The sequence below is a fragment of the Panthera uncia genome (assembly GCF_023721935.1).
Source record: "Panthera uncia isolate 11264 chromosome C1 unlocalized genomic scaffold, Puncia_PCG_1.0 HiC_scaffold_3, whole genome shotgun sequence".
Taxonomy (NCBI): domain Eukaryota; kingdom Metazoa; phylum Chordata; class Mammalia; order Carnivora; family Felidae; genus Panthera; species Panthera uncia.
In genome coordinates this window covers 102,409,280-102,424,438 of record NW_026057584.1, presented here as the reverse complement: position 1 = coordinate 102,424,438, position 15,159 = coordinate 102,409,280, and the positions used below count along the sequence as shown (strand labels likewise).

The window sequence follows — 15,159 nt, the reverse complement described above, 5'->3', positions numbered from 1 at the left end:
TAATACTGGAGTGAGGGACAGCAAGTCTAGAAAACACAGTCGGGCCACACAGCAGTACGTCTGTCACTACAGCATTCACTCATCTGTCTCATCCGGGCTCCTCTAGGCTTCTTTGTTCTTATTTACTGAGTTCACTCCCCGTCCATCCTCACTTCCAAGGAAAATCAAAGATGCAAACGTGAATCCTCCCAAAGAGTCCTGTCGCTTACGAACCGAGTGGCAAATGGAGAGACACGAGGTGGGAGGGACAATCCAACATCCTGTAGACTAAGAAATACACTCATCCTTCTAATGCATGTTCTAAAAAAAGACTGTGCTGCTAATATTTGGATTCCCACCCTCTCACGTGCCCCTAACAAGAGGAAACAGGGCAAATCTGACAGTGATATTCATCTCTGTTATTCCCACCCCTCGAGGGAAATATGTTTATTAATGTGCCTCTTCCCTTGATAAATTACTAAATAGAAAGAAAATCCTGGCACTCATTTCCTGTGGCTTCTCCTGTGATTTATGACCGGGGACTGGCAGAGCTGTTGCGTCCATTCATCTGTGGATGAGCCTGCGCCGATTTCCGTCAGCCGCCGGGAGGGGGGACCGGACACCAGCCTGCCCTCACCCGGGCAGACGCCCCATGCTACCCACTCCTGCTGCCGCTTGCATCTGGATCCTGTTTCAGCCACTATGTCTTTCTTTTGCTCATTCATGTGTTAGTTCATTCACCCATCAGAGCCTTGTGGTGATGGCATCGGGCTGGACGCTTTCGGGGATTGCAAGCAAGGGGGGGACCCTCGGCCCTGCCCTCCTGTGAAGCTCACTGTCCAGGTGAGAGAAGAAAATGGTGCCCAGAGCACTGGGCAGGGCTCCTGGGATTACTAGGTAACTCCAGAGTGCTTGGGGACATCGCTGCTTTCCCTGGGGGCAGCCGGGAAGGGCAGGAGGGTTGAGAACGGGTCCCCGGTGCAGGCAGACCATGTTCTGACCCTGCTTGACTGCTCTGATCAGGGTGACTTTGGGCGAGGCTCTGAACCTCCCTGAGCTGCTTCCTCACCTGGAAGATGGGCCAACAGTATCCACCTCTGGGTTGCTATGGGCTTGTGACCAGCATGTCACCCGAGCTCTGGGGCGGGGGGGGGGGGGTGTCCCGAGGACCCAGGAACCTGGAATGAGGGCGGCAGGAGGAAGCAGGGGCTGGCTCCCCAGGACGTGGGCGGGGCAGGCAGGGCACCAGCAGTGGAGAGAGCTGTGTCCCAGCACCACCTCCCAGGAGGCCTTTCTGTGCCAGATGCTGTCCTGAGCATGGGACTGGGACACGCCTCCCCTGGCGGTGGCAGGACACAGCCTCGTGGCCTGGCTCGTGGGCCCTGGGTCCTCACCGGTTAGGGAGCATCCCTGCACAGCCCAGCCCCGCCCACATACCTTCTGGACTCACTGAGTAAATGCTCTAAGGAAACCCAACTGGAGGACCTCAACCTGCCCCACACTTAGCCGTCCGCAGCCCCCTCACCCCTTCTTATGGGGGGATTGAAAACACCTCGGCTTTGGAGCCCAGAGGCTTGGGGTTGAGACTGGCCGGCACCATTTCCTAGTTCTGTGATGTAGACAAATTTAGGGCTCGGGCTCAGGGCCTCGGCTTCCTCGCCTGCAAAGTGACTTCGTGTCTGTGCCGGTTCACCGGGTGACCCACATACGCCACCTAGCCCGGGTCTGCACACAGCAGTCCTGCCCCTCGGGGAACCTGTGGCCTGCTCTCCTCTGCCTCAGTCTCCCTCCCGTCTGCAGGCTGGGCACGGACTCCCGGCCCGACTGGGGCCTCTGGCAGTCCCTCCAGCGGCTCCTCCTGCCTCTCTGTGGTGTGATCAATGTAATTGGTCTCTGAAAACCCCCTTGGACCTGCAGGCAGCATAAAGAACGGGCGTCAGAACGGAGGTGACATCCAAGTCAAATTAGTGTCAATATGACAATAAAATATACAGCTCGGAGGAAATATGGGCTGTAAACAGACAACATTTCAATCGGGAACATTTCAATCTTCTCAGTGTGGTGGGAGGAGGGGGTGGGTTGTGGCGGCTCCCACACTGCTGTGCAATCACCAATATTCAACAGCATAAAACAAGAACATTCCATTTTAAGGCCCCGGTGACAACCGGTGAATTCCCCGCCCTCCGGAGAACCAGTAGGCAGAGCGATAGCCTTGGACTCCCTGACCGCTGATCTATTACCTCCCAGCACAGTATCACTTTCCACTCTTCCTGCTATAAATCAGCCTCCTTTAAGAACAAGAGGCAACGGGCCTCCATCGACCACCAGGAGGCTGAGAGGCCCCTGGCCAGGGAGGGACGCGGGAGATGCCCTTTGTCCAGCCTGCAGCCTGGTCCTGGGACCCGGGAGCAGGGCAGGGCTTGGATTTTCGCTGCAGCGAGAGCTCCGGCAGAGGCCCCCTCTGCCTTCCTGCCTGCCCCACACCACCGTGGGGATCTCCTCGCACGCTCAACCCAGATGAGGTTATTTTGGGCTTGATGGAGGCAAGGATATGGACGTCTTCCTCAGAGCATATCTGCTTTCCCATATGAGAAAAAATACAAGGTTCTATTTTAAGGTCTATTTATTTAACCCCAAAAGGTGAATGTATGAAAAATGCAAGGATTATTACACAGAGCCACCTGTGGAACTTATCAAGCACCACGAGGGCACGACTTGGCATGCTATGCACCATTGTGTATGCCTGGCACATAGGAGGTGCTTAAGAAATACCCCCAGAATGAATGAATGAGAGAGAGAGGAGAGAGAGAGAGAGAGAGAGAGAGAGAGAGAGAGAAAGAGAGAAGGCTCAGTTTCCTGAACTTCCCACAAAGTCATGAGGCCCCCTGCACCTGAACAGAGCTTACCTGCCATGGTCATGTTTATAGGAGGCTTTCTAACATGAACACACGTATTCTCGGAGAGTCTCAGGACCCTTTCACAGGTGGCCTTTGAGCCTGCACAATTCTGTGACAGTCTGAGCAAAAAGAAGGTCTACACTTCACTGGGTGGACTAAAGCTTCCTGGGAAGGTCTCTCCCCACACCCATGCAGCTGGGACCAGCAGGAGCTGGTGGGTTTTCCCTGCTCCCCAGTTTATAGGAAAGGAGAGGCTGGGGATACTCCAGAGGCTGACCTGAGCTGTGCACACTGGGGTCTAATAGATGCATGTGAACAACACATCCACTTGGGCATCAGAGCTGAACAGAAACGGCTAAAACATTAAAAAAATTTTTTGATGTTTATTTATTTTTGAGAAAGAGAGACAGAGCGTGAGCGGGAGAAGGTCAGAGAGCGGGAGACACAGAATCTGAAGCAGGCTCGAACTCACAGGCCGTGAGATCATGACCTGAGCCGAAGTCGGACGCTTAACTGACTGAGCCACCCAGGCGCCCCAGAAATGCCTAAAACATTTTTAGAAGCAGAAGCAAATGTTCTGGTTGTAGTTCAAACTGGCTTGGAAAAAAAAAAAAAAGAACCGTATTAAGTAATGACAGATACAGGATATTGTGTCGGCCTACTCTTAATTTCCTTGGATCGTAAGGGGTTGGGACCAAAGGAAAAGAGTCATCTGTTCCTGAAATCCTTTAGGGTTCAGAACCGCGCTCCCCCCCCCCCCCCACCCCCTGCCAAGCCTCACCCCCAGCCTCAGCAGATCTGGGGTGAGAAACTGATATGCCTGCCCAGGTCCGGGATGGAAACTTCCCTCTATACCCTGAAGACAATCACGTTCCCGAGAGGAGAGGTGGAGAAAGGATGGTGGGTGGGTGTGATGAGTCCAACGCGAGCGCAGCGCTCTCACGCCCACTGATGAGCTCACCTCCCTTGCTCCTGCTCAGCCCCAGATGCTGCCAAACACTGAGAGCCCCTGAGAACAAAGCTGCCGCGTTCCCAGCCACCTCCCCAGGTCCCTGCAAAGAACCGACAGCTGCTTGACCCCGGGTAGTTCCCCAATTAGTTTGCATCTTTCTATCCTAGGTTTTTTGGTGACCACCACTCACTCACTCAGTCACTCTGCAAACACAGAGGCCTGCTCCTTGGCCGCCATGCTCCCGGACCTGGGGAACCCCCCAGTTTGTCAACGGAGAAGCAGCAGCCAGTTACAGCCCCGCAGGTGGGAGGGAGGGAGCGCGAGCCGAGCTGACACGGTTGAGCTGGGGCTGGATCCGGGTGGTGTCTCAGAAGTGGCGGCTGACTGGGGTCCGAACACACGGAGCAGAAGCGAGCTGGGCAAGCCCGTAGGGAAGGGCATTGCAGGCAGAGGGAGCAGAGCAATTGTCTGGGAGGCTTCATTTGGAGCCGGGCGGTGGGAGGCAGTGTGCAAGGCGGGGGAGGGGCGGGGAAGACTAGGCTGCAGGGGAAGGCCACTCAAGCCGGGTTATAAAGCCTGAATCTTGCCCTGAGGGTGACGAAAGCCACAGGGGTGCAGAATGACGGAGGGGATGAGAAATTACTGCGAGGCAGCCGTGAGGCCGAGGGAGCCCGAGCTGAACGGCAGTGCTGGGAAGGTGGCGAATAACAGGACGGCTGCGGGGGGCTGACGACTCAGACGTGGCAGGCCTGGGGCTGGGACGGATGGGAGGCATGGGGCGGTGGCCACGAGGAGTTGTGGCACTAGGCTAAGCACGCGGTGGACAGCGACACAGGCAATCAATAGACAAAACTCCCACAGGAGGGGAAGATGTGAACGAGGGAAAAGGCTAGAAAGACACAGGAAGTAGTATTGATGGAGTCGCTCCTGCACGCCAGGCACTGGCCAAGTTCACATGCACGACCTTACTCAGTAGTGTGTTTAGTCCAACTGGCATGTGGGGCTAGGAATCACTGTCCGGACCCCATCCAGTGCCCCCGGCTCCCTTGGGTCATCTCCCACGGTGGGGACGCGCACAGGCAGTGCTGGCTTAGATGTGTCTGCAGCTCACTGCCCCAACTCCCTTCCCAAGGCCACCCCGAAGGGCAGCACCCACTCTGGCCCGGCTGCTCTAGGCCAAGCTGGAACACGTCTGGCCCAGCAGGCCCTCCCTGAGGCCATGGCTCTTGGGGTGACAGATGTGTGGTGCTGCCTGGAGGTAGTGTGCCCAAGGGAAGAGCCAATGTGTTGGTGATAAACAGCGGGGCTTGAAACCCCAACTCACAGCCTAGGCAAGTCACACGACCCCAGTGTGCTCATCTTGAAGTAGAGATGACAATTCCAGCCTCAGAAGACGGCTGAGGGTAGTCACAGGGGAGAGTATATGGAAAGGCACAGGATGGAGGTGGCGGTCACACAGGCACATGGCAGGTGCTCATGTTGGCTGACTCGGCCTCTCCTGCCCTCTGGGGACACCTGCCTGACCAGACCCTCTGCCGTGGTTTGTCTGCGTCTGCCCGCTGTCCAGCTGGCCTGGTGCCGGCCACCCTGAGGCTTTGGGAGGCCCTGCGTGGGGGGATGTGACGTTCGGACGTGGCTATTTGAGGACTAGTTGCATTGTACCTGTTGTCTGGTTTCTAATTTTGACAAGTGGCCTGTACACACAGCTTTACTTGAGTCCCACCCTCGCCACCTGCTGACACGCCGCCCGCCTCCCTGTGGGGAGCACCAGAGGGCTATGGAGAGGCACAGGGGCGGGACAGACCCAGGGATCAGATTCTGATGGCATCCCTCAGGCCATGTCAAGGGTGATGGGGCCGTGAGAGCCAGTGTTGGGAGAGGTTCCAGGGCTCTTCCCCAGCAACACTCTTGTGGGGAAACAGGTAGTGCCCAGGGGGGTTCAGGAGCCACACGAGGTCGCTCTTGTAAGTGTGAGGTGAGAAGGGCAGAGAGAGACAAGGATCCTGAAGAGGGGAGAGGAGGGAGAAGGCGTGTGTCCTGGAGGAGGCAAGAGCTCAGCCAGGTCTTAGGAAGTGAGGGGCTCAGCTTTGCCCCAGGCAATAAGGGGGAGCTGCAGTGGCTGGTGCGGACAGGAAGTACTGGGGGACAGGAGGGGGCTGAGGGGTGCAGGGACCCACCCTGAGTCACGCGGCCTGGTAGGTACCAGGCCATCCCTCTCTGGCAGGTCTCCCCGTGGGCCTGCGTGCTCCCTGCCATCGGGGACTGCAAAAGCCGTCCCAGGCAGAGCTGGAGGAGGATAAATCTGCAGAAGCCGCCTGCCCCTCCTGCCCCCTGCCGCTGAGGTTTCTAGCTCCACTGCCTGGCCTGGATCCCTGGGTATCTCTGGGCTAGGCTCCAAGAGCAGCAGGTAGAGTGGCATTAACTGGGGGAGGCGGGCACTTAGCCTTTCCCCTTTCCTCTCTCCTCCAAGAGGCGGGGGCTCCATGCTGATCCCAGGGGCTCGTGGTCGGGGGGCCAGGCCACAGGCTCCTCTGTGAAATCAGGATAGTATTTGGTGGGAAGGAAAGACTTGGTATTTTAGGGACACCCAGAGCATTACCTACCCAGAACACTGGATATCCTGCCTGCCAGACGTGCCCTGCCTGCAGCCTCCAGCTCAGTCACTAACTGTCCAATTGCTCAGGCCCAAGACCCTGCTGTTGTCCTTGATGCCCTTCTTTCTTCCTAACTCCTCATCTGGTCTGGGGACAAATCTTGTGACTCTATCTAAAATGTGGTCACTTCTCCACACCTCCACTAACTGGACCTTCTGCTTCCACCTTGCCCTTAAGCCTTCTCAGATCAGCAGCCGCAATGGAACTCCTTTTAAGAATAAGTATGATCTCAGGGCACCTGGCTGGCTCAGTCAGTTGAGTCCGACTTTGGCTCAGGTCATGATCTTGTGGTTCTTGAGTTCAAGCCCCGTGTCGGGCTCTGTGCTGACAGCTCAGAGCCTGGAGCCTGCTTCAGATTCTGTGTCTCCCTCTCTCTCTGCCCCTTTCCTGGTCATGCTCTCTCTCTCTCTCTCTTTCAAAAATAAATAAAATATTAAAAAAAAAAAAAGTCAGGTCTCATTAGTCCTCTGTCCAATCCCCCTCCAAGGGTCCCATGATGCTTAAGCCAGACAAAGTCTTACTTTGTCTTACCAAGCCCTGACCAGCCAGCCCCAGAAATCTGGCCTCACCCTACTCCTGCCCTGCCCACTCACTGGGTGCCAGGCATGCTGGCCTGGCTTTTTCTTGAACTCAGAGGGCATGCTGCTGCCTCAGGCCCTTTGCACTTGCTGTTTCCCTGCCTGGATCATTCTTTCCACATATTTGTGTACTGCTCACCTCCTTTAATTCTTGCTTGAATATCATTTTCCCAGGGAGGATTTCTCAATTTCCTCATTCAAGACTATACCCCGCCCCCCACTTCACCCCAGTGCTTCCTATTCCATTCTTGGCTTTGTCTCTCCCTATCACGTTGTAAGTTCCATGAAAGCAGAAACGAGTGTGTTTTGTTCCCCAGTCTGCAATTGCTAAAACATGTCCTGGCTTGCGGCGACTCACTAAGTGTTTGTGGGAGTTGCTCAGACTCGGTCCCCTGCGGACAGCAGTCATGGCAAGGATCCCAGACCACTCCTTAGGGCTCCTCACCCACAGAAGGAGCGGCATCCCCTCTCCCGCTCCCCGCCCCCGCCCAGCACTCACCATCCACCGGATTGAGGTAGTCGTGGAGGTGGGGTGCACTGGCAGCACCCCCACTCTGCACCAGCAGGTCCCCGTATGGTGCAGGGTGGCCCGCCATGAGAGTCATCTGGTGGTAATAGTCTGAGGGGTTGGTGCCCGGAGGGGGGAGGCCAAACAGTCCCCTCTCCTTGAGGTGCTCGTGGGCCACTGTGGGCAGGAGGGAGGGAGAGAGAAAGAAGCCATCAGGACATGGCACCAAATAGAGAAACACACATACGGCTTGGCGAGCTCCCCCTAGTGCCCGCCAGTCTTTCCTCTGCCCCTGGGTCCCCTCCCCCAACTGAGCAGACGAGGTGGGTGGGGCGTGTTCCTGCCGATGGGGACCCAGATCCCGCATGCCTCCGGTCCGCAGAGCCGTAAACAACCGCCCCTTCCTTCCCGTGCAGGCCCCACAGGAGACAAGAGCCCCAGGCTGACAGCATCCCCTGTCCACCATCCAGCAGAGCCTTCAAAGGGAAACGAAGATGTAAACTTTTTTTATTAGTTTTCTTTATTTTTGAGAGGCAGGGAGAGACAGAGTGCGTGTGGGAGAGGGGCAGAGAGAGAGGGAGACAGAGCTGTCAGCACAGAGCCCGACGCGGGGCTCGAACTCACGAGCTGTGAGATCATGACCCGAGCCAAAGTCGGACACTTGACCGACTGAGCCACCCAGGCGCCCCGGGAAACGAAGACGGAAACGAAGATGCTGTGGGGGTCGGCCTGGCCTGAACAGTCACGGCGAGATCACCCGGACCCGGACAGATCAAGCTCCCGGCCTGGCCTGCGACCGCGGGACCCCGAGCTGTCTGCCTCCAGCCCTGCACTCAGCCCCTCCGGGGGCTCAGCCAAGAGGCAGGGAGGATGAACTTCGGAGCATCTTCGAGGGGGCCTGGCACTCCGGCGCGGAGCTTGGAGCCACACATACCCATTGAGAGTCCTGCCTTTCACCAGGTGTGCAAAACTGGAAAGGGGCCTCCTTTCTCAGCTGCCTCAGTTTTCCATCCGTAACACGGGGGCACTAATACTCACGACTCAAGTTACTATTCAAAATGTCAGTGATGGCCGGCATCGTGCTGAGTGCTTGCTGGGCCTGTGCGGGCAGTGCTGAGGGACTCACGTTCATTCTCAGTGTCACCATCCCCATGTGCTATGACCTCAGGGCCACCATTACCACCCCCCACTGGCAGATGGGGACTCTGGCAGTCTCTGCTCTTTGGCTTGGCAAAAAGCAAAGATCTCATCCGTATGCCCTGGGCAGAGAGAAGCCAGTCAATGGAAACAGTCACCCTCTTCTTCTTCCTCAACTTCTGCCATATCCACTAGAGAGAGCCCTGGCCTGCAGCCAGGATGATGCCCCACGGCCTCTGCCTACCCTGTCCATGCCTGAAACACCCTCCCGTCCCCCTTCCTTCTGGATGTCCGCCTCCTCCCTGAAGCCTTCCCTGGAGGGCCCGTTTGTCCTCAGAGCACATGCGGTCTGGCAGACGCTGCCTCTCATAGTTGATGAACTTTCCGGGCCTCATGTGGGCAAGTGCTGGGGCTGACACACCGGCGGTGTGAGCCTGTCGTGCTGTCTCTACTCACTTGGGAGCTTGGTTCAGAGCCAGCGAGGTCTCAGGGTTTCAGTCTGCAAATTAGCCAAGTGCCCTCTGGAGCTGGCCCCATGCCTGCTTTCTCAAGGGACTGGGGCGGAGGATAAGTGGGCGTGACAGGAGCCACGGCGACGTTTATATGGAAATCAGGCATCGAATCAGTGCTCCACAACTCTAAGTCCCTCCTTCAAGGGATGGGCTACACCGTTATCCATTGAAACTCCTGTGTCCTTGTCTCTTCTAGAGACATCTCTCAGGGCCTCTGACCCACAAGCCACGTGTCTTAATCTCCTACAGCTGCCGTAACAGGTTCGTAAGTACAGACTCAGCGCTAACGGCTGTTCGAACAACACCGTTTCCTTCTCTCACAGTCCTGGAGGCCAGAAGTCCGATGTGAAGGTGTCAGCAGGGTCACACTCCCTCTGGAGAGGCTCGAGGGGATAATCTGTTCTGTGCTTCTTCCTCCAGCTTCTGGGGGTTCCCAGTTTCCTTGGCCGGTGGCCACATCTCTCCCATCTATGCGTTGTTCTCTCACATGTCTCTTGTGAGGACGCTTATCGTTGTATTTAAGGCCCACGCGGACATTCCAGGATGATCTCCTCATTCAAAATCCCCAACTAAATCACATCTGCAAAGGCCTTTTTTCCAAATGAGGCAACACTCTCAGGTTCGGGGAGTGGGGTGTGGACGCATCTTCCCGGGGGCAGGCACGGTTCAGCGCACTGCACCGCGTGCGAGGTTCAAGGCCAGGGCAGCATCCTCACGCTCCGCGCCAGCGCATCGCTGGCTGGGTCATCAACAGAGGCGTGGAGAAAGAAGCACAGGCCCACTTTCTGGAGTCGGCGGCTCAATGTGGAGGCAGCGAAACGCTTCGCCGTGGAGATTTCAGGGCTGGGGTCCGACCCCTTGGGAGTCACTTCAGAACGGCCACCCTGCGGCCAGCCACTTTCACATCCTGTAGTTGCTGGCAGTTGCCTCGTCTGGTTTCTTGGTGGTAAAGACGAGGCGAAGTGCAAATCACGTGGCTAGAGCGACGAGCCAGATAGTCCAGGGAGCCTTTCGGTGTGTTTGGAGGCTGGAGTCCTTTTCCTTGTGAAACTCCAACCTGAGCCTCTCAGGTCCGGGACTCAGCTCCCGCTTCCAGTCATATCCACAAAGTGGGAGAGGGCACATCCCCCCTGGTGAGGACAGGATGTGGTTAGGAGGGACCCGCTGGGATTGTGTTTCCCGGAGCCTCTGCCCACGGGCTCCTGAGTGCAAAGTCCTTAGAAATGTCTGTCCTCTGGAACGTCCCTCTGCCCGATAGTTTCAGTGGGCAGATTCTGAGAAGATGCAACCCGGTTGTTTTTTGACAAAAATGGCAGCAATAAGTGGCCACCGGGTACCATGGGGACAGCGCTCCAAGCTAGGGGTGGGGTGGGAGCACTTCCGGGATGACAGGATGGGCGGGGCTAGCTCCCAAATGTGCTTACTAGCGTCCAGCGTGTGTAGGTGCATGCGTGTGCGTGTGTGTGTTTGCACGGGTGCATCGGTGAGGTGGCGATGGGGCTGGAAGTAGCACATTGTTTTTGGAAGTACTACATTTTAGATCTGAAAACCGTATTAGCGTCCCGTGACGTGTCTCAAATTAACTGGATTGGTGGGGGGGGAGGGGCATCTGATCTCCCAGCTGGACCAGGCAATTCTCTCTCAAGCATCTGACCTGAGACACACCAGGCCATCAGTGCTCACATGTGGAGGCTTGGGGTGTCGTTTGGAGGCCACGTGTTGACCTGCAAGGGGCAGAAGCCAGCCCGGCGCTGTCCTCCTTCTGCTCTGGAGGCCCATGAGACGGGATCCAACGCCCCCTCTACTTAACCAGAAGCAGAGTTTGGTTTATTGCAACCAAACAGTTCTCACCTCTGGTAAGATCTACAAGAACAAACACACCCGGCCATTGTTGTACATAATTTGCATGCAAAAAGGTGTTTACGGAACAGCTCTCAAGAACAATGGTCCCCAGACCGTGTTGGCTCTCGCCACTTACTGAACACCCGTTGTTCAGGGTGGTGGGGAGGAATGTCAGCCTGCTCACTGTTGTCCCAGAGGACTGGGGCTGGGGAATCAACACTGTTAGGGTTAGTGGCCCTGTCCCCCAGTCCCCCAGGCCCTACTCACCGTCAGCGGGGCTAAGGCCCCGGGCCGCAGAGATCGTGGGGAGTGTGGGGCTGCTGTGCATGGCACGGAGGTAATGCTCCATGTGGGGGCTCACGTAGGGGTGGGGGGCGTTGAAGGGGGACTCCCCGGGGCCGGCGGGGTGTGGGGAAAGCCGGATCAACGAGATGTCGGAGATAATGGGGCTGCCACTCAGGGCAGGAGGCCTGCAAAGACAAAGGAGCAGTGTAAGAAGGCATGGCCAGTCGTAGAAGGACGTGTGGGGGACCCGGCTGAGACGCGGGCTGGGTCCGCGTAGTAGTCTGAAGTCACACACATTGGCTGGCATGCGGGCTGAAAACTCCTGTGTGCTGGTGCGGCCGCCCACCGGCCGATCTGGTGTTGGTGATGAAATTCATCATACGCACATTTGGATTTGCGGGACCACAGGCTCAGTGGGCCCAGTACCTGCTCAAAGCTGGACAAACAGAAATAACACAACTCTTTATTAAATGACTGGATGCATGCGTTCTACGTGAATGAAAAACAGAACATGAGAACTCTAATACCAGGGGCAAGATGCAAAGAGCTCATTCCCTTTTTGTTTTTAAATATATATATTTTTTATTTTTCAAAAGTTTGTTTGTTTGTTTGTTTAGAGCGTGCGTGCAAGCAGGGGGCGGGGCAGAGAGAGAAGGAGAAAGAATCCCAAGCAGGCTCTGCACTGTGCAGAGCCTGACTCAGGACTCAATCCCACAAACCATGAGATCATGATCGGAGCCGAAGTCAAGGGATGCTTAACCCACTGAGCCACCCAGGCGCCCCTAAAGCTTTTAGTTTTAAGGAATCTCTACATCCAACGTGGGGTTCACACTCACAACCCCAAGATCAAGAGTTGCACGATCAAGAGCCAGCCAGGTGCCCCAAAGAGCTCACGTTCCTAACGGAATTGAGAGAAAGGGAGGAATTGGGAGATGCCCTGGAAGTAGAGAACTTTGGTTTAGAGGGGTAGTTGCTGCTGTGGAGCACCCAGCCACAGGATTAATCGCGAAGGAGCAGAGCAGGGTTCAAGAAGGGTTCTGGAATGTTGAGCTGCAACTAAAATTCTGCAATATCCTTTTAGTTCTCCTTACACGGATTGTTTTTAACGTTTATTTATTTATTTTGGGAGGGGGTAGAGGGACAGGAAGAGAGGGAGAGAGAGAAGATCCAAACAGACTTTGCACTCTCAGCATGCAACCCGACGTGGGGCTTGAACCCATGAACTGTGAGAGGTGACCTGAGCTGAAATCAAGAGCTGGATGTTTAGCCGACTGAGCCACCCAGGTGCCCCTTTTGGAATTCCTTTTAATGCTAACACAGCCTCACTTCTTGGGTGCCCACCAAAGGTGAGGCATGCACTTGGCCTGGTCCCTGTGGCCTGGCTGGCATGGCCGAGGCCACCTCCATGTCCCCTGCTCAGTCCTCCAGGGGGCACTGACTCCACTCGACACAAGAACGGGGTCTTTCCACTAGGCCTGCTGCTCACTTGGAGGTTCTAGGCGGTTGTTCGCATGCTGGCTGCAGGGGTGATCTGAGGTCATCTACCCCAAGACTTGCCCATTAAAGAAAAATCAGGCTTTAGAAGAGAAGTAGCTATGAAACCACAGCTGAGTCACGGGTGACCAAATTTACCAAGATACAATTTCCACTTTTTCAGAACGTGGGGTCTCCCTGTGATCCGACACAGCGCAAAGAAAAGAATATGTGTTAGCAGCAGACGAACCCGCGTTAGGATCTCAGCCATTATCAGCTCAGTCACACGAGCAAGCGATTTAACCTCTGCAAGCCTCAATTTCCTCCACTGGAATACGGAGATAATAATGCCTTTTTCATGAGGCTGCCCTAAGGATGAAAGTCCCCCAAACGGTACCTGAGACACAGCCGTCAGCTGGTAAACGAGAGCTGTTATCACAGCATCAGTGCCACACTTGGAGGGCAAAACCCAGGTGTGCCCCGGAGGCTGTCAAAACCTCCCCCATGGGATTGGCCTTGGATGTGGGCAAGGGCATTGTTAGGATTGGTTACTTCAGAGCGGGGATGGTCTGTCCACTGGCTGCAGCGAACCACAGATAATTACTGCTTGTGTTTAACAGTGCCCGAAAACCGTGCCTGCGACACCATGCACACCGGGACCCAAGCAGGTGACATCCAGATGTCTTAACATCTGGGTTTCACAAACTCCCCGCTGGGAGGACCTAAGCATTCTGCTACGTCGTTTTCTAGCTTTTGCAGATGTGATTGCACTGGACTCGCAGACCCGACGAACCTGCCAGGCCACGTTCACACTGGTGTGCTTCTGCCCACACCGATTCTTGGCCTCCGATGCCCTCCTGCACCTCATAAGGCAAATCCCTTCTCTACCTTGTAAGCCCAGGGGAGGGAACTGCTTCGGGGACACCTTCCCTAAAGCCCCTCACCCAGGCGTGAGCTCTCTGCTCCTTCCTCCCTGCTACCCCTGGGGTGCCTGCTGCTGGTCTTGGGTTAACGGGCCCATCTCCCAGGTAACGGGGTTCCATCTGAGGTCCCTCTATACACTAGCACCGGGCAGGGAACTAGCATCCCAGAGGCATTTCAGTGACGGCTACAAGTATGACTGCCAGGCCCTGAGCTCGGCAGAAGGGAGTCTCCGGGATAAGTCACGAGTCACGGCCTCAAGCTGCTCTCCCTCACAGGCTGCCTGCCCAGCCCAGTCCACCTGTGAGTGACCTGCATTAAGAACAAGGAGCTTAAGAGACGTCTTTGCTCTAGGCAGGGGTGCTATGTGTCCAAGGGTGGGGAGGAAAGAGAACCAGACTTAATTCGTCCTCTTGCTAAGGGCCAGTCTTGCTGCCTCAGGCATGGTGACCGGGGCAGGATGGACACTCACACTCCCGCGACAGGACAGGTGTCCTATGAAGACCATACTCGGAGAATAACACCTGTGGGCTGGGCCTGCGGGGCGGGGAGGAGACCTCTGACTCCTGAGCACAGATCTGGGATTGAAGGGTAAACATTCTGGAAGGCTGAGCCCACTTCAGTCAACGCAGGGTGTTCTGGAGAACAGTGTGAGGCACCTCTTGTCCTCAGACCCCTTTGTCCTTCCTCCCCGCCCCCTACCCCCGAAACACACGAGTTTCCCAGGGTCTGCAGGACGCTGGCCAGGGTTGAGGTCACAGCAGCCTATGTCATGGAAGCCGGTGGCCTTAGTGGCCTGTCCAAGCCTCCCTGGCACCAGGGTCTCCTTGTAGGGCATAGTGACAACAGCTGAGGCCTCAAGAGACAAACCAGTGACTACATGGGGATTTAAAGGAACACGTTTAGGGCACACGGCAGCCCCAGTCTGTCCGAGGTGACCCCATTCCACTGACCAGATGAGTGTCTCCCAAGCAAGAGGCTGGAGAGAGGTGTTGTCATGGTAACAAGCGCACCCCTGGGGGGCTACCCTGCCCTGGCAGGGGCTGGAATCCAACCCAACCTAGCAGTTGGGCTTGGAGGTGGTGGGTGGGGCCTGAGTCCCCCCCTGGAACAGGGACATGTCTTCACACCTCCGTACCACCCCTCAGGGGACAGTGACCTCTGCGGCCCTCAAGGGAACAGGGAGCTCATGAGGACTCTGGGCCCAGAGGGGAAGTCACCCTCCATGCTGTGTGGCCAGAGAGATGCAGGCTAAGACTCTACCAAGTCCTCCTCGCTCCCAGGATAGTGCTCCCCTCATCCCAGGGGCCGCCCACGCCCACAGAGAACACTGTCAAGGACCCATTTTTCTGGTGTGACAGGGAGGGGAGCTGAGAGAGGCCACTGCCCACCCTCCCCCCCCCCCCCCCGCCCCCCCCCCC

The 15,159-nt window shown here is 56.3% G+C and overlaps 1 protein-coding gene across 1 annotated transcript in view; it reads right to left on the bottom strand.

Annotated features, from left to right (window-relative positions):
- The window catches only part of GLI2 (GLI family zinc finger 2), a 255,689-nt gene that overhangs the window by 27,617 nt on the left and 212,913 nt on the right, over positions 1 to 15,159 (bottom strand). Inside the window, exons 4-5 of the mRNA XM_049616226.1 lie at positions 11,327 to 11,529; positions 7,560 to 7,745 (exon numbers count right to left, since the gene is read on the bottom strand). Of these exons, the coding sequence (XP_049472183.1) occupies positions 7,560 to 7,745; positions 11,327 to 11,529 (389 nt within the window). The remainder of the gene's footprint in view (positions 1 to 7,559; positions 7,746 to 11,326; positions 11,530 to 15,159) is intronic.